We start from the raw sequence: 24,761 nt of genomic DNA on the forward strand, positions 1-24,761 counted from the left end.
GTTGAGTGTTAACTTACTGGCCAATAGATCTCCCAATTACCTCCAGGCTCAGCATTAACCCTTTTGGGAGGGCAATGCTGTTGTGGCGACCAGGTCCTGGGGCGCCACACTCCCCCTTAGTTAAATTCAGTACTCCCGGACTGTAGAGACAAACATGACATGTTAGAACATTTCATCCCATTATGGGAGGCGCAATTACTTTAACGTTACAACCTTAAACATTACTATAAGAGTCCAGTGTGGCTCCCTGCCGGGTGTCCATTACACTGCTCCATGGGGGACCCGCCGCGTTCAAACCCCCAACGTAGGCTCTGGGCGTGCGTCAGAGCATTGATGACCCCACTCTATGCACGCCGGACGGGTTTTTCTTCAGGGGTGTTGAGCACACTGGTGCTAACTATGAACAATTTAGGTGTTGGCCACCCATAGTCCAGTGGCCCAATTGTCCATTTTCACAATCAAAGAAAAAGAAAACATTTTGTACACAACATGGCAGACATTTTGCATAACTATTTACATCCTAATAAGTACTCTTTCCCTTATACAGTTGACTCCCTATACCTTAGAGGGGGTTGTCCCCGAGTGCTGCGCTGGGACCTACGTAGCTCTGGTGTTTGCCCCTGACTACGTGGTGCGTCTTCTATCTCAGCACTACAGGTGGGCCTAACCCCCATAGGTAAGCGTGATGGTTGCCTTTGTGATCTAGGAGTCGCCAAGGGTATGACAGGTTCACCACTGACAGGGGGTTGATCCTCCTGCTCCACTGCTGGCGTGTCATCTCGTGCCGGAGCGGACGATTCTTTAGGTGGATCCGGAACCTTTTCTGTTTCTGGCTCGACCAACTGCGGAAACGTCAAAACTGGTACCACTATGGCATTGTTTATTCGGGTCCAAGTTTTGGGGAACTTTCCAAGGATGGTTTGAATCATCTCCCCTCCTTTCTCTTGACTTTGGGGACTTCCTTGTACTCCTTCCATTTCTCTTTGGATTCTGCACCGTTCAGGGCACGCTTTCAGGCGGTCTCGGGAAATTGCTTGATAGGTCTTGCCTTCATCTTTGCTTATGAGGCATACCTTACTATTGTCAAAGTTGGAGGGGATAATGGTGTAGGGCTCGTTTTCCCACTGATCATCCAATTTATGCGTCTTCCGCTTCTTCTTGAGGACTTGTTCTCCAGGTGCTAAGGGAGTTGCTGGGGCTGTTTGATTGTAATGCTGTTCTTGCCTCGTTCTTGCTTGAGACAGGCTCCTCTCTACGCACTCCTGGACCTTACGGTACCGCTGCTGCCGTTCTGTATCCCAATCCTCTATTTCTTGAACCGCCTCAGGCGACACAGTCCCCATCTCAAAGTCTACAGGCAACTTGCCTGGTCTGGCTCGCATCAGGTAAGCGGGGCTGCAGTTGGTCGAATTCACTGGGATGTGGTTGTACAGGTCTACCAGATCTGGCAACTTTTCTGGCCATTGGTTCCTTTCCTCCAGCGGCAGGGTCTTCAGCATATCAATAACCACATGGTTCATTTTCTCGCACAGTCCATTGGTTTGGGGGTGGTACGGTGTGGTTCGGATTTTCTTACAACCGTACATGTTACAGAACTCTTGGAACACTTCAGCCTCGAATGCAGGACCCTGATCAGTCAGTACCCTTTCCGGATAGCCGTGAGGTCGACAAAAGGATGCCTGGAACGCTCTAGCTGCTGTCCTGGCTGTCTGGTCCTTCACAGGCACTACTACCAGGAAACGAGAGTAATGGTCCACAATGGTGAGGGCGTACACATAGCCTGACCGGCTTGGTGTTAACTTCACGTGGTCCAGGGCCACCAACTCCAGGGGCTGCTTTGTGACAATTGGCTGTAGGGGAGACCTTTGGCTGGCATCGTCTTTCCGCCTCAGGTTACACGGGCCACAGTCTCGCCACCACTTCTCGATCATCTTTCTCATGTGCACCCAATAGAACCGATCACGGAGTAGGGCTTCCAACTTCTTCCACCCGAAGTGTCCTGCGTTATCATGATACGCTGCTAGGACCATTGGAGCATCTCTCTGCGGAACCACTATCTGCCAGACAAGTTCATTTGTTCGATAGTTGACATATCTCTTGCAGAGCTTGCCTTGGTAGGTGAACAGTCGTCCCCTCTCCTTCCACAGCTGCTGGGCTTCCTCTGGAGCGTCTGGGCCAAGATGGGTCTCAGCTTGCGCTAGCTTCTCTTTGACCAATCGCACGGCCGGGTCACCGTTCTGTGTTTCTTCCCAATTATGGTGGAGTAAGGGGTTGACCGAGACCCCGTGCTGGCTTGAGCGCTTCACTCCTACAGCATGCTCACACTGGGACACACCTTGGTGATGGAAAGCCGGTAACTCTATCTCTTCGAGTTCATCCATGTCTTCTCCAGACTCGGGCAAGTGAGGCATTCTGGACAGCGCATCAGCATTGTTATTCTTCTTGCCAGCCCGATACTTGATGGTAAAGTCAAAGTTAGACAGCCGGGCCATCCATCGCTGTTCCATCGCACCTAACTTGGCTGTTGCCAGGTGTGTCAACGGATTGTTGTCCGTGAAGATGGTGAACTTGGCCGATGCCAGATAGTGCTTGAAGCGTTCAGTCACTGCCCAAACAATAGCGAGGAACTCCAGCTTGAAGGAACTGTAGTTTTCTGGATTCCTTTCTGTGGGCCGAAGCTTCCTACTGGCGTACGCTATCACCCTCTCTCTGCCTCCCTGTACCTGGGACAGAACTGCTCCCAGTCCCACGTTGCTGGCGTCTGTATACAGTACAAACGGTTGGCTGTAGTCAGGGTAGGCCAGAATTTCTTCTCCCGTGAGAGCCCCTTTCAGCCGGACAAAGGATGTTTCCAGTTGGCTGCTCCATTCAAATGGAGGGCTCTGCTTCTTAGCCTGCTTTGGCTGGCCCACCAGGAGATCTTGAAGGGGCGCTGCTATCTTGGTGAAACCATCAATGAACCTTCGGTAGTAGCCCACCAGTCCAAGGAACTGCCGCACCTCCTTCACTGTGGTGGGTCTTGGCCAGTCCTTGATTACAGTGACTTTCTCCGGATCAGGTGCCACACCTTCTGCGCTGACCACATGACCCAGGTACTGTACCTTTGGCTTCAAGAGGTGACATTTGGACGGCTTGATCTTCAGGCCATATTTCGACAAGGATTCAAACACTTCTGCTAAGTGCTTCAGGTGGTCCTCATAAGTCTTGGAGTAGACTATTACGTCATCCAGGTACAACAGCACGGTTTCAAAGTTGTGATGGCCCAAGCAGCACTCCATCAACCTTTGGAATGTCCCTGGGGCGTTGCAGAGCCCGAATGGCATACAGTTGAACTCACAGAGACCCATTGGTGTCGTGAATGCAGTCTTCTCTTTGTCCGCCTCTGCCACGGGAACCTGCCAATACCCACTGGTGAGATCCAAGGTGGAGAAATAGTTAGCTGACTTTAAGGCTGTTAGTGACTCCTCTATTCTGGGCAGTGGATAAGCATCTTTATGTGTAATGCGGTTAATTTGCCTGTAATCTACACACATTCTCATTGTACCATCTTTTTTCTTTACGAGCACTAGTGGAGCTGCCCAGGGGCTACAACTATCTCTGATAACCCCAGCCTCCTTCATTTCCCGTAACATTTCCTTGGCACACTGATACTGTGCGGGGGGTACAGGGCGGTATCTCTCTTTAATGGGATGATGATCACCCGTGGGGATTTGATGTTTAACCCCTTTCACCTGCCCAAAATCTAGGGGGTGTTTGCTGAAGACCCGCTCGTACTCCTGTACCACCCGGTAAACCCCATGCTTTTGGTGCGAGGGGGTGGAGTCGGTGCCTACATGTAATTTTTGGCACCAGTCTTCCGGCTGCCCCTTGGAGCCATTGTCTTCCGCCTGGTCGGACGGGATCAAGGGTTCCACTGCTTTAATGGTATTGTTACTGACAGTGTACAGTTTTGCTACAGTGGCGTACCGGGGCAATTTGGCCTCCTCCTCCCCACAATTCAGGACACGGACGGGCACTCTCCCCTTGCGGACGTCCGCTACCCCTCTGGCTATCAGGACTCCAGGCCTACTGTCTGAATACACTGGTTCTACCAAGGCATGGTAATCCTGACCCTTGAGGCCTATTGCTGCCCGACACCATATCAACATTTCACTTCTTGGGGGTATTACAATGGGGAGGGGGTCACTTACCCTCACACTGCCAATTTCTCCTCCGGCTAGCTCTACTTGCTGCCTCCTCATCAGGGCTCTGATCTCCCTCTGTAGGACACGCTGCTGCCCGGAGCTGGCAGTTTCAGACGCCTGTTGCAACAAAATTATCACTTCGGCAATACAATTTTCTATCACATTTGTACCAAGGGTTAGCAGTGGGTCAGATTCTTTGCGATCAATATCTACAATTATCATCCCCTGACATGGCAATTCCACCCGCCCCACTTTAATGGTTACTTCTTTGTACCCAATTTGAGGTAAGGGCTGACCATTACTGGCCACAATCGTTAAATCATCATCTGGGCCATGGTCAATGTCTGAATCAGCCCAATATCTTTTGTACAGTTTGTGGGGGATGGTTGTTACCTGGGACCCCGTATCCAGGAGGGCATTCAAAGGGATCCCATCCAGCACAATGGGAAGGACCGGTCGTCCTCCCACATACTTGCTGCGGCTGGGGTTTGAGCCGGGCTTCCTCACACCTGGGGGTTGGCTCCTGGCCCCAGGCTCAGCCCGTTTAAAGGACAGCGTCGTGCAATGTGGCCCGCCTGGTTGCAGTGGCGGCAGATCGGTTGTCCTGTTGAATCATACCGGTCTGTGTCTCTGCCTCGGGTCGGCGGAATCCTCCTCTGTCGCATCCATGGGACGTCTTCTGGGCTGGAGGCCAACTCGATTTTTGCAGGCGAGGAGGTCATTTGTAGAGACTGCACGGTCTTGGCAAGGGCAGCCACAGTCTTGGTCAGCTCCTGGAACTGCTGTCTGAGCTCTGCCGTGGGATCCTTATCCAGGGACTGCGCCTCAGCCCCTGCAGTGGCTCGTGTTGCAGGCACCACCCCGGGGTACGTGATAGCAAGAGGCCGGAGGGGTACTGGGTCATTCGGTGTAGATTCTCTCAGTACCCTGATGGCCTGGTCCTTAAACTTTGCAAAGTCCAGAGCAGGGTTCTGCAGGACCATGATACGCAGCTGTGTCCTGTGGGCGTCTGACAGGAGCCCCTCTATGAACTGCTCAGTTAGGAGTTTGTGTTCCTCACGTACACTCTCTGGGTCCACCTGTTTAACTGCTTTCAGGGCCTCCTGCAAGTTTAAGGCATAGTCCCTTATGCTGTCTGTGGCCCGTTGCTTGCACCCAAAGAATCTCATCTTTATCTCTGCTGCGGTGCGGGTGTCAAAAGTGCTCTTTAGTTTGGCCAGTATCTGGGCTGCTGTCCCTTTATCTGTATCAGGCCAGGACTTCGCTTCACGCTGGGCTGCGCCGGCTAGCTGTCCCATTAATATGCCCACCTTCTGGCTCTCAGTCAGAGGATACACCCGGAACAAGCTGTGCAGGCTTTCTCTGAAGTCACTCAAGGTATGGGACTCCCCGGAGTACTGCGGCAGCCATTCTGCTCCTGGTATGTACGGCATGGTGATCGGCATTACCGGCGCTATAGTGGGGGCTGGGGCGACGGCGACTGGGACTACTTCGGCCGGTGCTGCGGCGCCCTGGGCGATGGCAGCCACCTGCTCTCCCTCGGATTCGGACATCTTCCTCCCCCTTAGTGAACCTTACCAGGCTCCGTTCACTTTTCAAATTTTCTTCCGGGTCGCGCGGGGTTAACAGCGCTCTGCTCTGATGGCGCGCTCCCTTCGCGCTCTTTGTCAGGCACGCCCCCCTTCTTCCTGCGCTCGGCGCGGCTAATGGCGGCGGCAATTTACAACCAGTACACAGTCTTTTACACAGTTCTTCAGGCGCACAGTACCCGGTGTGACCGGGCACGAAATCCTGTTCGTGACGCCAAAAGTTGACTCGCCCACCCCAGGGCTATGGGACACCCGGTGCCGGGCCGGACTAGTCCGGTGGTAGTCAGTGGTGGCTGGGCCCGGCTCCGTGGCCCTGGTGGGTGTCAGTTGAATATGTGGCTGATGACTTTAATGTTTGTGTTCGTGACGCCACCTGTGGTATGCGGCTATTAAGCCGCCGCTGCTGTGTGAGGCCACCGGGATGATGTTATGGCAGCAATGTTAGTACTGCTCCCCACAGGTGGAGCAATGCCCGGGGCACAGTTGGTGCTTGTGGAAGTCTATGGTGCTGCGTGACTAACACGGTGCAGGGCCGACAAGCAATGAAAGAAACAGGCACAAACAGTAGTCTCTTTACCTTCTCCTCTTTTACTCGGCAGAAACTTAGTCCAGGGAGACCGTCACAGATGGTATAGATGATCCGGCCGGCCTGGAAGTGCCTGGGGTGATCTTTGGCCAGTTGAGTATGAGGCCTACTCCTTAATCTTTCTCTGCTGTTTTAGGACACTGCACTTTGGGTTAGCAATTGCCCTCTTGCTGCTGGGACTTGTTGTTCGTCCCCTCTTCTGTGTGGTAGACTGCGCAGGCCCTCTCTGGTGCTTCTCTGCTGGAGCCCACACCAGGCCCTTGGGATGCAGTTGTACCTTCAGATTGCTTCTGGGGCAGGGGGCTTACAGCTCTCCTGCCCTCCGGATTCAGCTACCAGGGATGGATTTTATGCCCTGGCAACTACAGACTCCGATGTCCGAGTCTCTGCTGTGCCTCTCTGCTCCCCTTGCTTCACTGGGCCAAGCTATCCCAGCTCTAGGCCCCAGTTTACAAGGCAGCACTACTCTGCGTCTGCACTCTTTCACTCCTGTCACCAAACTAACTAACACTTCCTCCTTCCAGCCAGACTTAAGGAATGCTCCCTGAAGTTCCAGGTTCAGAGCTCCCCCTGCTGGCCGGAGGGAGAACTGTGTTGAGTGTTAACTTACTGGCCAATAGATCTCCCAATTACCTCCAGGCTCAGCATTAACCCTTTTGGGAGGGCAATGCTGTTGTGGCGACCAGGTCCTGGGGCGCCACAAATGCACTTCATATTCCACAACAAACTGGGTTGCCAAATTTAAAATGGGCCACTTCAGCACCAATAATGAGGAACGTCCTGGAAAACCGAGAGTGGTGGTTGTTCCAGAGATCGTCGATGCTGTACACAAGCTCCTACTGGAGAATCGACGAATTTCAGCTAAAGCAATAGCAGACATCATGGGGATTTCCCGTGAATGTGTTTGTGTCATTATCCATGAACATGAGGAAGCTATCTGCAAAGTCGGTCACCAAATGTTTGACAACATATCAGAGAACCATGCGAATAAAAACTTCCCAGTCCATTTGTCAGTGTTTCCGGACAGATGATAACTTCCTGGATCGACTGGTCACTATGGATGAGACCTGGATTTATTTGTATGACCCTGAAAACAAGGAGCAGTCAAAAGAGTGGAGGCACAGTGGTTCTCCTCGTCCAAGGAAGCTCAGGGTTCAAAAATCAGCCACTAAGGTGATGGCGTCTGTGTGCTGGGATAAGGAGAGCATGCTGCAAGTGGACTACCTTCAAAAGGGTTCCACCATCAATGCAAGGTATTACATTGAACTTTTGGACTAATTGAAGGCAGCTCTGAAGGCCAAAAGGTGCTGCAAGCTGTCCAAAGGAATCTTGTTCCAGCAAGACAACGCCTCCGCTCACACTGCACAAGCGACCACGGCAAAACTGGCAGAGCTGGGCTTCCAGCTGGTTGACCATACACCTTATTCCCCAGATCTAGCTCCCTCTGACTACCATCTGTTTCCAAACCTGAAGAAACACTTCAAGGGTACCAAATTTCACACAATTTCTGATGCCATGGCTGCTACGGATGCCTGGTTTGAGGCACAACCGAAATCCTTTTTTTCTAGGTTTACAGAACTTGGAATACCAATGTAAGTGTGATCACATCACTGGAGAATATGTGGAATAAATGTAAAGTTTCATCATCCTATCTCGTTTCTTTCTGGGTAAAGCCAAAGACTTATCAGCGACCCCTCATATTAATGCTAAATGCAGTAGGTAAAAAGAGTGATTTTTTTCAGAGAGCAGGCAGCATGTTACATGATACAAAACACTACATGGAGAAGAAGGGCAGGGAATGCTGATATCACAGGAGCTACAGGGAGAAGGAAGGAACAAGATAAAAGTAAAGTGAAAGCTTCTGCCTAGAAACAGAAAAGCAATACATGGCAAAGAAAACATTGAATAAATCCCAAGTCGTGGGACATGACATTAGTTATGTATTTTGTGTGGTATAACTATTTGGTTTAAGGGCATAAAATTCAAAGTTTAAAAATTGCAAAAGTTTTTTTTTTTTTGTCAAATTCTTGATATTGTCATAAATAAACGCAAAGCAAATCAACTAAAATTTAACACTAACATGAAGTACAACATGTCACAAAAAACAGTCTCAGAATTGCTGGAGTGTATGGAAGCACTTCATCACCAAATTTGACACTGGTCAGAAAGAAAAAATTACTATATGGAGAGTCTTTCCTTTGTGAACCCGACCCCACCCATACTTTACCGGTCCACATTATACATATATAGCCTGGGTCTCAGCTTCCCATACATGGTAAGTTTTTTAACTGCAAGAGAGGACACACATTAGCTAGGGACCCCAAAAATAAGAGAATACCGTGAAGAGGTTTGGGGCTCTGTTGCATTGATCAATTCAATAGCTAAATTTCTCTTTATTCATATGTTCATGGCAGTAATGCTGATTCCACTCTCAATTTTTCATTTTTGCATGTAGCTGTTGTATTTTTCAGGCCAGTATTCACTCAGGCCAGTATTCACTCAGCAGTTTCTGCATTACATGTATTCCCCTTGCATAGTCACTGGTATGTATACCTTCTCTCCATATAGTGATGTTTTTTTAGGTTTTTGCACCCAGTTCAGACTTAGAATGGTGTTCCAAACGTTATTTTTTTATTTGTTAGAAAGAAAAATTTGTCCTGGTCAGGAAGGTGAAAACAGGTTTGGGGATGAAGTGAAGAATCATATTTTATTAATGGGCCATTTCTATACTTGTTCAAATAAATTACATCCCTTTTTTATGTTAGATAAATAAATTGATAATTTCATCACTGCTGATGTGGAGATTCCAAATATGATTAGTTCATTTTCTTTTCTTTTTTTTTTTATTTTATTACGTAATATTTGTAATGGCCTCAGTATCTAAACCTATTTTTATTCCCTCCAACACAACATGTTACATATATCACATGGAACGTAGGCGTTATCACAAGTTTCTGCACAGAATATAAAAATATTGAATGTATTACCTTTCTGACAAAGAATTTCTTCCACCAAATGACGAGCCTCTACATTGATTCTCCACTCCAGAACCTTTTTGCCCAAGCCAAGGTTGCGCAGAATTTTTAGGCCAAGGCGCCTCTGTAGTTTCCAATTATGCCCACTGGAAACAACAATTCCTAAAACAATAAAAAAATGGCATTTTGCTGGTTGCGATTTAATCTGCTAGTACATTATCCAATAAAAAGACAATCTGTCAGCAGAATTTCAACCCTCAAACTATTTACATGTGTATGTAGTTTTTTTGAGGACAAGTCCAGCAGTACCTTAACATGGCCAGTCCATTCCTTAGTGAGAGATTTGAACTTACAGTATATGCAAATGGATATGATAGACTCGAAGCCTCTGTCTTTCCAGCTCAATTTCCCGTCTAGCACTGCCTACTTTTGCTTGAATAAAGGCCTCTTTGCTGTGTAACATCTAGCTAATGAGCTGTCAGTCAAGCAGGAGGAGGCTGCCTTGGGTTGACAATAGAGCTGGAGTGACAAAGGCTTCAGACCTACAGCCTCATTTGCATATCAATTCAAATGCTGATTTCTCAGTGATGGTGGAAGGGGCTGTCCATGTAAAATAATTTATGCATTTGTTTTGAAAGAGCTGCATGTGTCAGATTCCCTTTAAAATAATGTTTACATACCATTTTATGCACCTAAACTATGTCATCTATTTACATATAAAACAGTTTGGGCCACAAATGAAAGACTCATCTCATGCCTGTTCAACATGGTCAGTTTCCTTCTTTGCTTAGGCACAACTCTCTGTGTCAATGATGAAAATCTATTTACCTTTACTTTTCTTCATTGGTGTGCAGTTATCATCTGTTTGCAATTGTTAGGCTGCTTTTACACTATGTTTTTTTAACATGCGTCCTGAACGTTTTTTTTGCTGCAAAAGCGGATCCAGTACAAATCTGTTGTCATTTCAATGCATTTGCAATGGACTTGCGTCGACATGCGTTCACATGTGTTTGTGTGCAGTTTTGTCAGATTCCAGCGACTTGCAGTTTTTTAACATTGTTTAAAAACGCTACTTGTAGTGTTTTTGAGCTGTGTCCAAATACTGCAAGTCGTTGGATTCTGACAAAACTGCACGCAAACGTATGTGAACGGTGGTTATTGATAGACAGGTTTGGTGTACTGAGCATGCCCAGAAACCACGGAAAGTGAGTTTGTTTCTTTCTTTATTTCTCTCTCTCTTTTTCTCTCTCTTTCTCTCTCTCTTGCTCTCTCTCTTGCTCTCTCTTTCTCGCTCTCTCTTTCTCGCTCTCTTTCTTTTTCTCTCGTTCTATTTTTGTTTCTCTGGTTCTCTTTTTTTTCTCGTTCTTTCCTTCTCTCTTTCTCTTCCTCTTTCTCTCTCTATCTCTCTTCCTCTTTCTCTTCTTTTTTTCCCCAGCAGAATCTGAATTTCCAGTCTGTCACGTTCAGTTCCACTGACTCCCGATCACATGACTCCAATACCCGCTCATAAACTTCAAGTGGCAGCAAAAAAAATGTTCATAACGCATGTTAAAAAAACGTAGTGTGAAAGCAGCCTTATCTATATTTGTGACACCCTGGACTAGCCAGGCAGTCACAAACATACCAACATACACACCTCCACCCTAGGCAGTTACAGCAGCCAAACACAAAACCCTTGTTGCCTCCCTCCAGAGTCTGATGTCCACACCAGGTGGGGCGGGGCCAGGTGGTTGGCCCCACCCACCGAGGAGTTCACAGGCCTGGAGGCGGGAAAAGGTGTCAGAGTAGTCATGGAGGTGAAAGTGAGAGGAGTGAACACTTGGGTGTCTGGGTTGGATCCCAGACACTAACAGCAAGGTTGGCAGATGGTGGTGGCCATCTGCAGGAGTTAGTGGAACTGCGCAGAGCTGTAAGGACCGGGGTCGGGCGTCGGCCCGCCGGTACCGGACCGGGGAACGGAGTGAAGCTAAGCACACAGGCAGGGCCATCGGACCCCGACCAGGCTTGGAGCCGCCGTCAATAGTCATATCCGAATATGACAGGAACCCCAGGGGTTTCCAAACTACCAAGTCCCGATTGAAGGCAACCGTCCACCCAGAGAGGGTATACAGCCACCGCCACAGGCTAGAGATCCAAGGACCAGCGCCTGCGGGCAAAACGGGCTCCTACGGCACCTATACGCTGGGGAGCGGACTACCGGTGGGTAACCACAGGAGTCAAGAGCTTTCTACAAGGTGCAGGGAAAGACAGCCACCATCAGCCATCCAGGGAGAGCACAAGAACAACAACACTGCAGCCGGCTGCAGGCCCTGTCCATCCGGCCGTTTTGGTTTACCTACGACTCTGTCAGTGATTGCCTGAGTGAGTACACCAGTGCCGTCCGGCACCGAGCCGCGCTGTCCCTGCAACCCTGCACCCCAGCCATCCGGCCTCCCCGTTACACCACCGAGCCCCGGGATCACCAACCCCTGCCCACGGAGGAGACAACATCTCAGCTGCACCCTACCATCTCTCCCGGGATCCCCGTTACCAGCAGCGGTGGTGCCATTATCACCACGACCCATGGGTGGCGTCACGAACAGTCTCCCTTACCAAACCACCATCCCCATTTCACTCACAGGTGAGGAGCGCTGCTCGAGTCCCCGGGTCCGGTCCACCGCTCGAGCCACCGAGCAGCAGCAGCAGAAGCCCCGGACCCGAGCGTGGCGAGCGCGTCCCCTCCGCCCACGACATATTCTCCTATTACAGCCATTCTCTGCTGGCTATATTCATTCCTATGTGAATCATGCTAGTCCAGCCCCACTGCCAAAGATATTTGCATGTCAGATAGAGACCAGATTGGTATGTTCTCTTTGCTATTTCACTTGTCTAACCTATTACTCCTTTAGTCTCATTTTTTCTTGCACTAGCTAATTCACATTTTTCCACTTGTGCACATGTGTACCTATCTTTGCACAATTTTCCCTATTCATAGTTTAAAGTGCTCAGCAATAAGCCTCTGTTTCCTAAGGAAGTATGAGGAACAGATCGATGGCTTTTCAGTTAGGCTAGGTTCACACTTCCGTTAAATTGTATCAGTCACAATCCGCTGCTCTGGTAAACAACGGAATCCGTTTGGCGGATTCCGTTGTTCCCATAGACTTGTATGAGCGGCGAATTGTGACTGATGATGCTGCGTTGCACCATCCGCCTGACTGATCAGTCGTGGAACGACTGACCGCAGGGCGGAAGCAACGCAGCCTGTAACATTTTTTGAGCAGCGCAATCCGTAGGATTTTGCTGCGCATGCTCTCTTTGGCTCCCTGCACACGTAACCAGGATACACATCGGGTTACTAAGCAATGCGCTTTGGTTAATTACCCGATATTTACACTGGTTACGTGTGCAGGGAGCCAGCGCTAAGCGGTGTACGCTGGTAACCAAGGTAAATATCGGGTAACCAAGCAAAAAGTGCTTTGCTATTAGTTACCCGATATTTACCCTGGATACGTGTGCAGGGAAGCCGACACTTCCCCGCTTGGCTCCGCCCCCTCCCGCACTCCGCATGTGTACACACACACACAGTCTCACACACTCACCTGTCCCCAGCCCTGCAGTCCCCGCAGCACTGATGTCCTCAGCGCCACGGCCCCGCTCGGTTCCGCCCCCCTCGTGCTCCGCCCCCCTCGCGCTCCGCTCCTCCACACACAACGGAGTCCAACAATGAATTCTGTTTTTTGTCATCCGTTGTACAACGCATCAGTCACATGCGTCAAGCAACGCAGGTGACTGATTGAAAACAACGAAAATGTGAATCTAGCCTTAGCCAGGTCTGAGTTGGGGTCTCTTGGCATTGTGGCTTGGGTTATTGCAGCCTCTGCAGGTGCAACCAGGGTCTGTACAGCTGTGAATATTAAGTGAAGAAGTCCAGCACTCATTGAATACGGTGAGAGAACAAAGAAAGATTATTTAACAGTGGTCCAACAGTGATTATTTGTGAATTAATTTGTGATATTTCGGTCAAACACAGATGTTTTTCAAACATACACTATAAATATGAAACAAATCAAAATTTAAAGGAGTTATCTGACATACACTCCCAAAAAAATTGTAAGTTAATCTGTGCTGTATTGTCATATAAATCACCCCTACATTGTTATTTTTAGTTTTCTAACTTTTGTTCCTCTTGAATTCACCCTTTATTCTCTGCAGCACCTTGTTTACATTCAGCTCCAACAAACATGACAATTTCCTGTGTTCTTGGTTGCCAAACCTCAGTCAGAGCTGGCACCACCCAGCCTCAGTGTCCAGCCCCACCCCCTGCCCGGCCTCAGTGTCCAGAAACGCCCCCTGCCCTCCCTCTGCACATTCAATGGCTGTCAGTATTCTGCCCAGCACCTGACCTCTCAGCATGTGACAGAGCAGAGATCCAGCTTCTCTCATCTGTGACACAGCAATCACATCCCATCAACAATGGTAACAGAAAGAGTTGTTACATGTTCCTCACCCCTTATAGATAAATGAATACTGTGTAAGGCCCCTTTCACATGTCAGTGATTCTGGTACGTTTGTGCTTTTTTTTAAACGTACCAGAATCACTGACATACGCAGACCCATTATAATGAATGGGTCTGCTCACACGTCAGTGATTTTTCACTGCACGTGTCTCCGTGCGGCGTACCCGCGTGTGCGTGATTGCCGCACGGAGACATGTCCATTTTTTTCTGGCATCACTGATGTTCCACGGACCACGCAGTGGTGTGGTCCGTGAAACACGTGCCAGAAAAAAACGTGCTTTTAAAATAAAAAAACATTTTAACTCACCCGGCGTCCAGCGATGTCCTCTGCAGCCCGTGCAGCTTGCTGCTTCTGAGCTGGCTCATTATTGTCGCGCATATTCATGATGCGCGACACAGCCGACCCGGAAGCAGATGCTGCGGGGGTCAGCGCCGGCCGGATGCTGCACCGCGGGAGCAATCAGCACCATGGAGAGCGGGAGCGGGCGCAGGTGAGTTGATTACTAAGTGCAATCACGGGCCACGGAGAACGGAGCCCGGATTGCACTTAGACAACCCACGTGTGCCGTGAATCACGGCACACGCAGGGACATGTGCGTGTTTTACACGCCAATGAAAAACGTCACTGTTTTTCACTGACGTGTGAAACGGGCCTAAGGCAGACTATATATAGCACCCAATGTGAGTCTATAGTAGATATATACGCCATGTATGTATGGTACATGTGTGTGTGTGCGTGGTTTGTGTCATATATATATATATATATATATATATGCACATAGATTCTCCAGGCTTATCCCTCTATGTGTCACTATATGAATTGACACATTGGGCTCCGAATGTAGAGTGTGCAGATTGCATACGAGTGGTCAGATGACCATTCATTCTGACTGTCGACAACTGTGTCTGCTGCATGTGATGTGAGGATTCACATATCTACACTGTGTAGCAGCAAAAAAAGAGAAAAAAAAAAAAAAAAGATAACCAGCACGATCTGAAATTGGCATGCATCATATAAAAAGTGAAAATTCACAGATTTATTCCAACTGTACTATAATAAAAAAAATGAGATTTTTAGCAAATAATTGATCAATTTTTTGAGCCACCCCTGCCAACGTCACGGCAAATCTCAATAGGGGGGTCCTACTCTACATTCTGTATTTCATGTGCCATGCGGCCTCCTAGATAAAGTTAAAAGCAGAACCATAATGGAGCACACATACCTGCAACCTGTATATAGCCGCTTCCATGTTGCAAAAAAGGCACTTGTGGATAGAGGCCAGCCCAGGTCCCAGCATGTGGAGAAAGCCCCACACATACCAGGACTATATCAGAACTGATCCTCCTGTGTAGCAGCAAGCAAGAAATAGTGCGATAATAATAATAATAATCATCATCATCTACAATAAAATATAGTTACTGCAGATTTTTGTGAAAAATCTTGACCACTATTTTTTCCTTGGGCTCCATGATATTTTGGTCATGCTGTCATACATCACAGCATGGCTATGTCACTACTAGCATGATGCAGGTCTGTGAGGTGGCTTTCATTTCCGCACTGTCTCGTTCACCGTCTGTCTCGTTCACCGTCTGTCTTTGTCTGTCTCTAGCTTTCCGTCTCTTTTCTTTCCCTGTCTGTCTCTCTCTATCCGTCTCCCCACTGACATCTTATTACCTCTTATACTAACACTGTCCTTTGTTACTATAGTTACCAATCACAGCTGAGATTAATAAACTGTAGTTCCAGGCTCCATTCACTTTAATGGAGTCATGTTTTTTGGAGAGTAACTGTAAAGCGCAGGGTTACATTTTCCTGTGAAACCGTAGTCTACGACGTTCCCTGGGTCACATGGGTCATCTGTGCAAAAAAACATTATTGTAAATGAGATAGTGCGGATTCCTTTAGCGGACACACACACACACACACACACACACACACACACACACACACACTCAGCTTTATATATTAGATTATATATATATATATATATATAAATATATAATATTTGTTTAAAATTGAAAGATATATATACAGTTGTGTACCGCTCATGGCGGCAGACCACGTTGCTACTAAGGGACCTGTGAGTCAGGGGGCCAGTTCCAGGGCCAGCACTGGACCCTCCTCCGTCCTGTATTGCACGTTCAACTGAACGATAAATGTCAATATAATTGAAAGCAATGATCTGACGGCTCCCTCCTCCATTATTCTCCCTGTGCTTATGATCTTTGATGTCTCAGTGCAGAGGGCACAATGATGTCACTTCAACGCACCCTCTGCAGACCAGTGCCGAACATTCAGGACACCTGCTGCGAAGATTGGAGCAGCGGGAGAATGGGGAGAGATGAGTAATTTTTATAATCATTAGGTGGGGCAGCCATTATACTGTTTTGATCTGTGTAGGGGCCAAAATATAGTTTGCTGGGCTGTATGAGGGGGACATTATAGTATTTGGATGTCTATGTGAAGCGCATTATACTGTGTGTGAGCCATTATAAAATGTGGTGTGTTGTGTCGGGGCTATCATACTGTGTTGATGAAACTGTACTTTGTGGGTTGTTGAAAATGGAGGTTCACGAAACTTTGCGTCATCTTTTCAGAGTAGCTACTGAAAAAACTTGTTCTATCAGTCAGTGTAGGGGTAAACAGCCCTCTTTTCAGAGTATCAGAGGCTATTGTTGGGCAGAACCAGGACCTGGATTCCGGATGTGTGATCAGGATCAGGCACTTGTGAAATTAAAAATTAATAGTAACGTAAAAAAAAAAAAAAGAAGAAAGCGCTTCATACTGACCGAGGCTCCGTTGCAGCTGTACACTGCTCCCGTGGCTTCTCCTTCACTTGCCGGGCCGCTAATTACTGCTCATTCATATGCACTGCTTTCCCCGTCCTCCGGCTGTCCTGTCTCCTGTGATTGGTTGCAGTCAGACGCACCCTTAGCGTATGTGACAGCATCTGCCTACAACCAATCACGGGCGCCCAGACGGTTGATGAGCGGGAAAGCAATTCAACTCTGCGGATCATTATTGTGGTATAAAACGCATAAAATTTTTCACTGTGTTTTTCTCCCATATTATGACACCAAGAACAGAAAAAGCATATGGCTACAGTATGCAGCCCCAAGCCGTGCGCTTATCTTGGCTGTGTATCCAAATAAGAGGAACTGCATGCGGCTTTTTTCTTGATTTGCAAAAATAATTTAAAAATAAACGAAATTCAGTTCCCCCGAATTTTGGTACCCAGGCATGATAAACCACAAAAGCTGGGGGCTGGTATTGTCAGGCTGGGGAGACCGCTATTTATTGAGCCGCCCCGTGCCTAAAAATAGCAGCCTGCAGCCACTCAGGATTGTCACATCCATTAGATGTGACAAACCCAGCACTTTACCTGGCTCTTCCTGGTTGCTCTGGGGCGGTGGCAATCAGGCTAATATGAAGTTAATCACAGCCCACAGCTGCCTCTAAGCCAGATATTAATCGTCAGGGTCTATGAGACACCCCCCCCCCTTAGTAATCTGTAAGTGACAGTAAATAAACACATACACCAAGAAAAAACAGTTTTTTGTAATTAAATACATCACCCTCATAAGCCTCTTGATTAGGTTACATTCACAGGACTGCCCCGTTTTTGCGGTCTGCAAAAAAATGGTCATGTTTTTTCACGGATGCAACTGTGTGGCATCCGTTCCGTTCTGTATATGGTCCGTGTGTCATCTGCGTACCTTCCTATTTTTTTCATACTGCAAAAAAACGGAAGCAGCTAGATAGATAGAGGAATAGATAGATACAGATAGCTAGAGGGATAAATAGAGGGATGGATGAATGAATAAAGGGATAGATAGAGGGATAGATAATAGATGAGAAAGACCAATATAATGTCCTACCCCCCCCGCATAGTCTAAGCTGGCACCCTTTAGTGCCTTTCATGTGGCACTAAAGGGTGCTTAGCCTTGTATTTAGCCAATAAATAAATAAATAATTAAAAAAAAAACTACGTGAGGTCCCCCCTATCTTTTGTAGCCAGCTAGGGTAAAGCAGACCACAGCTGGCAGCTTCACCTTGGCTGGTAATCCAAAAACAGAGGGCACCCCACGCTATTTAAAATTAAATAAATAATTTAAAACAAAAAACGTGGGGTTGCATCACCAGCCAAGGTAAAGCGGACAGCTGTGGTCTGGTATTCTCAGACTAGGGAGGTCCACCGTTATTGGACACTCCCCAGCCTAAAAATAGCAGGCTACAGCTGCCCCAGAAGTGGCGCATCCATTAGATGCGCCAATCCTGGTGCTTCGCCCCAGCTCATCCCGCGCCCTGGTGCGTTGGCAAACGGGGTAATATATGGGGTTGATGCCAGATGTGTAATGTCACCTGGCATCAAGCCCTGGGGTTGGTGAGGTCAGGCGTCTATCAGATACCCGACATCACCAACCCAGTCAGTAAGAAATAAAAAATAGACAACAAAAAAAGTTTTATTTGAAAAAAAACTCCCCACATTCCCTCTTTCAACAATTTATTGACAAGAACAATCCAATCCGGGTCCGGCGTAATCCAATAAGGGGGTCGCACGGCGATCCATACCATAGTCAATGAGACTCCCAGTCAATGAAGAACAAAATGTTCCCCATTGGCTGGGAGAGCCGTGCAGTGACCTGAGCTAACATCAATAGGTCAGCCCAGGTCACTGCAGGGGATGCCGAGCGCTGCCATCAGGAGGTTAGATGAGATCATTACCTGCAGTAACGATCTCCTGCTCTCCTGATGTCAGCGCTGTCACTGACTTCTATGCCCGCCGCGTTCTACGCAGTATCGCGAGAGCCCGTGACGTCACTGCTAGTGACAGTCTCGGGCCGCCTGCGAGACGGGCAGAGAAGGCAGTGACCGCGGTGACGTCAGGAGGCAGGAGATCGTCACAGCAGGTAATTATCTCATCTAATCTAACCTGCAGCTACATGTGCAGAGAGCAGGGAGCCGCGCACACTGCTTAGCGCTGGCTCCTTGCTCTCCTAGCTACAGTACACATCGGGTTAATTAACCCGATGTGTACTGCAGCTACATGTCACAGTGCAGAGAGCAGGGAGCCGCGCACACTGCTTAGCGCTGGCTCCTTGCTCTCCTAGCTACAGTACACATCGGGTTAATTACACGATGTGTACTGCAGCTACATGTGCAGACAGCAGGAGCCGGCGCTGGCAGCGTGAGAGCGGCGGAGGCTGGTAACGAAGGTAAATATCGGGTAACCACCTTCAGATCACTGCTGTATGGATAATGGCGATCGACTTTTTTTTTTTTTCCTTGTCTTCCTTCCCTAAGCGCGCGCGTGTAGTGGGGAGGGCCAGCATGTCAGCCAATCCCAGACACACACACAGCTAAGTGGACTTTTAGCCAGAGAAGCAACGGCATGTGTGATAGGATGTCCATGTCCATGTCACATGTCCCTCCATTATAAAACCGGACATTTTCCTCCAGCACGCCATTATCTGCCTTCTGCGTCCTTGGTGTCAGACATCACTGGCGCTGCTCCGTCCTGAGTCCTATCGCCGATACTGCTGTATGCGCTCCATACACAGCGCTGGACAGCTTAGGGAGAGCACTTTCTATCAGTCCTTTTAAGGGCTCGTACCGGCAGGGTCAGAGCCATAGGTGACAGGTCCTGAAAACAGAGTTTAACAGCTACACAAGATGACAGCGTCTGTGTAGCTAAGGTCAGGGATTTCCTCGCTGCATTTCCCCATTAGGAGGGAATAGAAAGGCAGGCTTCCATTCCTCTACCCAGAGCCCCACAACCCTGGCACTGTACCCTCCTGTCCTCCGCACACTCCAACTCATTATAACTAAGCCATTATACTAGCAAACACTGAGTGTACCTAGTGTCATCCTAAGGCTGGACTCACACGAGCGTATGGCATCCGATGCGAGAGCATCGGATGCGATATGCTAATGTCCCCCGGCTCAGGCTCTGCTGCGAGCGTGAGCCGGGTGTCATGCGACTGTAACCCGATCTTGCGATCGGGTCACAGCTGTGAAGCTGAGTGCAGGCGCTGCGGAGGAGAGGGAGGGGTTAATCCTCCCATCTCCTCCACTGTCAGCCTGTGCGTAGATCGCACTGCACTGGGATAACATCCGAGTGCAGTCCGATGTATCTCTCGCATCCATTCACTTGAATGGGTGCGAGAGATACGGCTCTCGCAGACAATCGCAGCATGCTGCCGCTTTTCTCGCATCCAGAATCTGGATGCGAGAAAAGCTGACCAACAGCTCAACCTCATTGCCTAACATTGGTCAGAGTGCAATGCGAGAATTTCTCGCATTGCACTCGTCCGATTTTCACGCTCGTGTGAGCGTACCCTAAACGTGGCTATTGGACTTTTGTATAGTCCCAGTAGTGCACAGATATTTGCAGCACCTCTGCCTGCATTGCACACTCAAACTCATTATAACTAAGCCATTATACTAGCAAACACTGACTGTACCTAGTGTCATCCTTAACGTGGCTATTGGACTTCTGTATAGTCCCAGTAGTGCACAGATATTTGCAGCACCTCTGCCTGCATTGCACAATCAAACTCATTGTTACTAAGCCATTATACTAGCAAACACTCAGTGAACCTAGTGGCATCCTAAACGTGGCTGTTGGACTTCTGTATCGTCCCACAAGTGCAAAGATATTTGCAGCACGTCTGCCTGCATTGCACACTCAAACTCATTGTTACTAAGCCATTATACTAGCAAACACTCAGTGAACCTAGTGGCATCCTAAACGTGGCTATTGGACTTCTGTATAGTCCCAGTAGTGCACAGATATTTGCAGCACCTCTGCCTGCATTGCACACTCAAACTCATTATAACTAAGCCATTATACTAGCAAACACTGAGTGAACCTAGTGGCATCCTAAACGTGGCTATTGGACTTCTGTATAGTCCCATTAGTGCAAAGATATTTGCAGTATGTCTGCCTGCATTGCACACTCAAACTCATTGTTACTAAGCCATTATACTAGCAAACACTGAGTGAACTTAGTGTCATCCTAAACGTGGCTATTGGACTTCTGTATAGTCCCAGTAGTGCACAGATATTTGCAGCACGTCTGCCTGCATTGCACACTCAAACTCATTATAACTAAGCCATTATACTAGCAAACACTCAGTGAACCTAGTGGCATCCTAAACGTGGCTATTGGACTTCTGTATCGTCCCACAAGTGCAAAGATATTTGCAGCACGTCTGCCTGCATTGCACACTCCAACTCATTGTTACTTACTAAGACATTATAATACCAAAAATTGAGTAAACGTAGTGGCATACAAGAAGTGGCTGTTGTACTCAATTAGTGCCCCACTGGTGCAAATCTATGTGCAGCACCTGTGCAGGACACCCTCCTGCTCTGTTTTTAATAAGCTATAATGATAGCAAAAAATACTGCCATTTAGTGGCATCATAGAACTGGCTGTTGGACTCCTTTATTGTGCCACTGGTGCCAAGCAATCTCAAGCACCTCTGCATTCTACCCTCATGCACATTTAGCTATGCTAATTTTATAGCAAACTCAGGGAATTCCTTGCTGCATTTGATCATTAGGAGGGATAGAAAGTGAGGCTTCTTTTACTGTCCTGGTACCCACAGAACACGGCCCCTGTACCCATCTGTCCACTTTTGCCACGCTATTTAATTTGCCCAAAGAGCTGACTCTTTTTCTGCCATCCTAAAATTGTCTGGAATACTAAGTTAGTGTTCCTTTGCTGCCAAGCAAGGTACAACACATGTGCATTCTACACTCCTTTCCATTTCTGGAATGCAATTATTAACTGCAGGTAGTCCAGCCAATCTGTGACAAAGGTGCAGGCGTGGATATAATGTAGCCTGCATCCAATGATGGTTCTCTCGATGTCTGACAGCTCAACAATACCTTCTGTTTCCACTTCCAAAACAAGTGATGACCTGCCAATCACACTCCCTGTTGTGGGTAAAGGAGTGGAAGTTCAGTGTGAAAAACCATGTGTGACTGCTGTCCCCACAGTCACAGAGGATGAAGAGCACGCAGATGCACTTGATGGGGCAGGCGGTGGTTGCACAGGCACGCTAGGCCGCATTGTAGCTGTCACGCTCTCCGGGTCCCCTGCTCTGCTCCCCGGCTCACCTGCCACGCTCCCCGGCTTCCCTGCTTCGCTCCCCGGCTCCTCTGTCAGGCGTCCCCCGCTCCACGGTCCCCAGCCTCCATCGCCTGCAGTCCCCAGGCGGCCTGGTCCCCGCTCCCGGCGTCCGTCGGCTACTCAGCCCCAGCCCGGCTCTCCTGCTCACCGCTCCCTGCCCTGGCTTCTGGCACCCGGGCCTCGCGCATGCGCATTAGGGCGCGCGCGCGGTCATTGACCCTCTCTGAAAGGGCCAGCGTCCACTGACAGGAAATTGATCACACAGGTACAGGGTATAAAGGGGTTTAATGTCCAAGTGGGCGGGGCCTGTTCTTCGTGTTTCCTAAGCTAGGAGTCAGGTCTCCTTGTCTCTGTGATATACTTACCTATCTCTCTTCTAGAGCCGCTCCTGCCGCGCCATCCGGCCTTGCCGATTCCCGAACCCCGAACGCTGACCATCTGCCATCCCGTCAGTCCGTACCATCTGTGATCCCTGTGGTGACCCATCCCCTCGCTCCATCGGTTCCGGACTCTGCCTGACAACATCTCGGCCTCCGAACCTGAGCTCCGTCACCCGGACTACCATCAGTGACTCCGTGGTCCCAGGGACTTCTGTATTCCACTCTATTGAACGGACTGTCCTGCTACCTATTGTGCTCCGGCTACCGGACCCCTTGCCTTCAGTAAGGTGTTCGGCCCAGTGGATCCACCTCCTGGGTCTGCCCGTCCACCTGGCCCTAACAGTAAGAACAGGCCATGGATCCCGCCGAAGCACTAGCGGCCTTGCAGAAGGAACTCACACGCCAGCGTCAGACCCAGACCCGCATGCTGAACTTTATGTCTTCTGTGGACGCCCGGCTGAACGCGCTACAAGCAGCGGCCACATCCTCGGCATCTCGAGCTTCCACTGGACGATCCACGGCCGCAGCTCCCGTGGCAGCCTCCTCGGATGCTTCCAGACTTCGTTTGGCCTCACCACCCCGGTACGCTGGAGATCCCAAGACCTGCAGGGGATTCATAAATCAATGCTCCCTCCATTTCAAGCAGCTGCCGCACTTGTTTGCCTCCGACCAAGCCAAGGTCGCGTTCATGATGTCCCATCTGGAGGGAGAGGCACTGGCCTGGATGAACCCCTTGTGGGAGAAGGAGGATCCGGTGACCACCAACATCCAGGAGTTCCTGCAGGCATTTCGTGGCACCTTTGACGAGCCCGGACGCGCCTCCGCGTCTGCCTCATCTCTCCTCCGGCTACGTCAGGGGACTCTGACGGTGGGCCAATATGCCATCCGTTTTCGCACCTTGGCTTCGGAACTCGGGTGGAACAATGAGGCTCTAACCGCCGCCTTCTGGGAAGGCCTCTCAGGTCGAATTAAAGATGAGCTGGCTGGTCGTGACGTGCCGTCCACCCTGGATGCCCTGATTGCCCTAGCGACTCGAGTGGATCTTCGCTTCCAGGAACGATCCAAAGAGGTGTCCCGTGAGAGACGTCCGATACGGCACTCCTCTCCTCCGCAGAAGCCCGCAGTACTCCAATCAACGTCATCTGGTGTCTCCGTCCACGAGCCCATGCAGACCGACCGTTTACGGCAGTCCGAACAACGCCGAGCAGAACGGCTCGCCAAGGGTCTCTGCTTCTACTGCGGAGAGGGTACACACCTTCTACGCTCCTGTCCAGAGAGGCCGGGAAACTCCAAAGCCTAGGGTTGGTAGGAGAGGCCACCCTAGGTGCTGGGACTCTCTCAGACCCGGTTACGTGGACGGTTCAAGTGACAACGGGAGAGACGCGGTTCACGGCCGAGGCGTACCTCGATTCCGGGGCAGCAGGCAATTTCATCCAGCAGGCCACGGTGGACAAGTACCAGGTGCCTGTTACTCCACTCGACAAACCCCTCGTGATTGCCTCCGTGGATGGGAGACCCCTCTCTGACACCATCTCGTGGATCACCAAGCCGGTGGAACTGCGTATCGGTGCCCTGCACACCGAGAACATCGCTCTCTATGTCCTCCCACACATGTCTCATCAGATCCTGCTGGGACTCCCCTGGTTACGGACACACGAACCGTCAGTCAGCTGGGGTACTGGTGAAATCACCCGATGGGGCTCCTCTTGCCACGAGAACTGTCTGAAGACCATACAACCCATCCGACGACCTCCGGTTCCAGAGTCCCTACCGGGACTGCCCTCGGCCTATTGGTCCTTTGCGGACGTCTTTGATAAAAAGGAGTCAGAGGTACTGCCGCCACATCGTCCTTACGATTGTGCCATCGACCTGCTCCCGGGAACTACACCACCTCGAGGACGGATATATCCGCTGTCTCCTGCCGAAACAAGGGCCATGTCTACCTACATCACAGAGAACCTGGCAAGAGGATTCATTCGGAGGTCCTCCTCTCCTGCTGGAGCAGGCTTCTTCTTCGTTAAGAAGAAAGAGGGCGACCTACGCCCATGCATTGACTACCGGGGATTGAACCGTGAAAAACAAATACCCCCTACCGCTCATCCCCGAATTGTTTGATCGGCTTAGAGGAGCTCGTGTGTTTACCAAGTTGGATCTTCGGGGTGCCTACAACCTGGTCCGCATCCGCTCTGGGGACGAATGGAAGACCGCGTTCAATACTCGCGATGGGCACTATGAATACTGTGTGATGCCCTTCGGCCTGTGTAACGCACCAGCAGTCTTTCAGGAATTGGTGAACGACGTGTTCCAGGACCTTCTCTACGTCTGTGTGGTGGTGTATCTTGATGACATCCTGATCTTTTTTCCGGACCTCCAGACCCACAGAGAGAACGTGCAGCTGGTACTACAAAG

The 24,761-nt window shown here is 49.4% G+C and overlaps 1 protein-coding gene across 5 annotated transcripts in view; it reads right to left on the minus strand.

Annotated features, from left to right (window-relative positions):
- The window catches only part of LOC142296588 (cytochrome P450 2J2-like), a 300,252-nt gene that overhangs the window by 145,326 nt on the left and 130,165 nt on the right, over positions 1 to 24,761 (minus strand). For all 5 annotated transcript variants that reach the window (XM_075340375.1, XM_075340379.1, XM_075340377.1 and 2 more), the window contains one exon: positions 9,347 to 9,496. In XM_075340375.1, coding sequence (XP_075196490.1) covers positions 9,347 to 9,496 — 150 coding nt within the window. The remainder of the gene's footprint in view (positions 1 to 9,346; positions 9,497 to 24,761) is intronic.

The sequence above is a fragment of the Anomaloglossus baeobatrachus genome, chromosome 3 (genome assembly GCF_048569485.1).
Source record: "Anomaloglossus baeobatrachus isolate aAnoBae1 chromosome 3, aAnoBae1.hap1, whole genome shotgun sequence".
In the NCBI taxonomy this organism is placed as follows: domain Eukaryota; kingdom Metazoa; phylum Chordata; class Amphibia; order Anura; family Aromobatidae; genus Anomaloglossus; species Anomaloglossus baeobatrachus.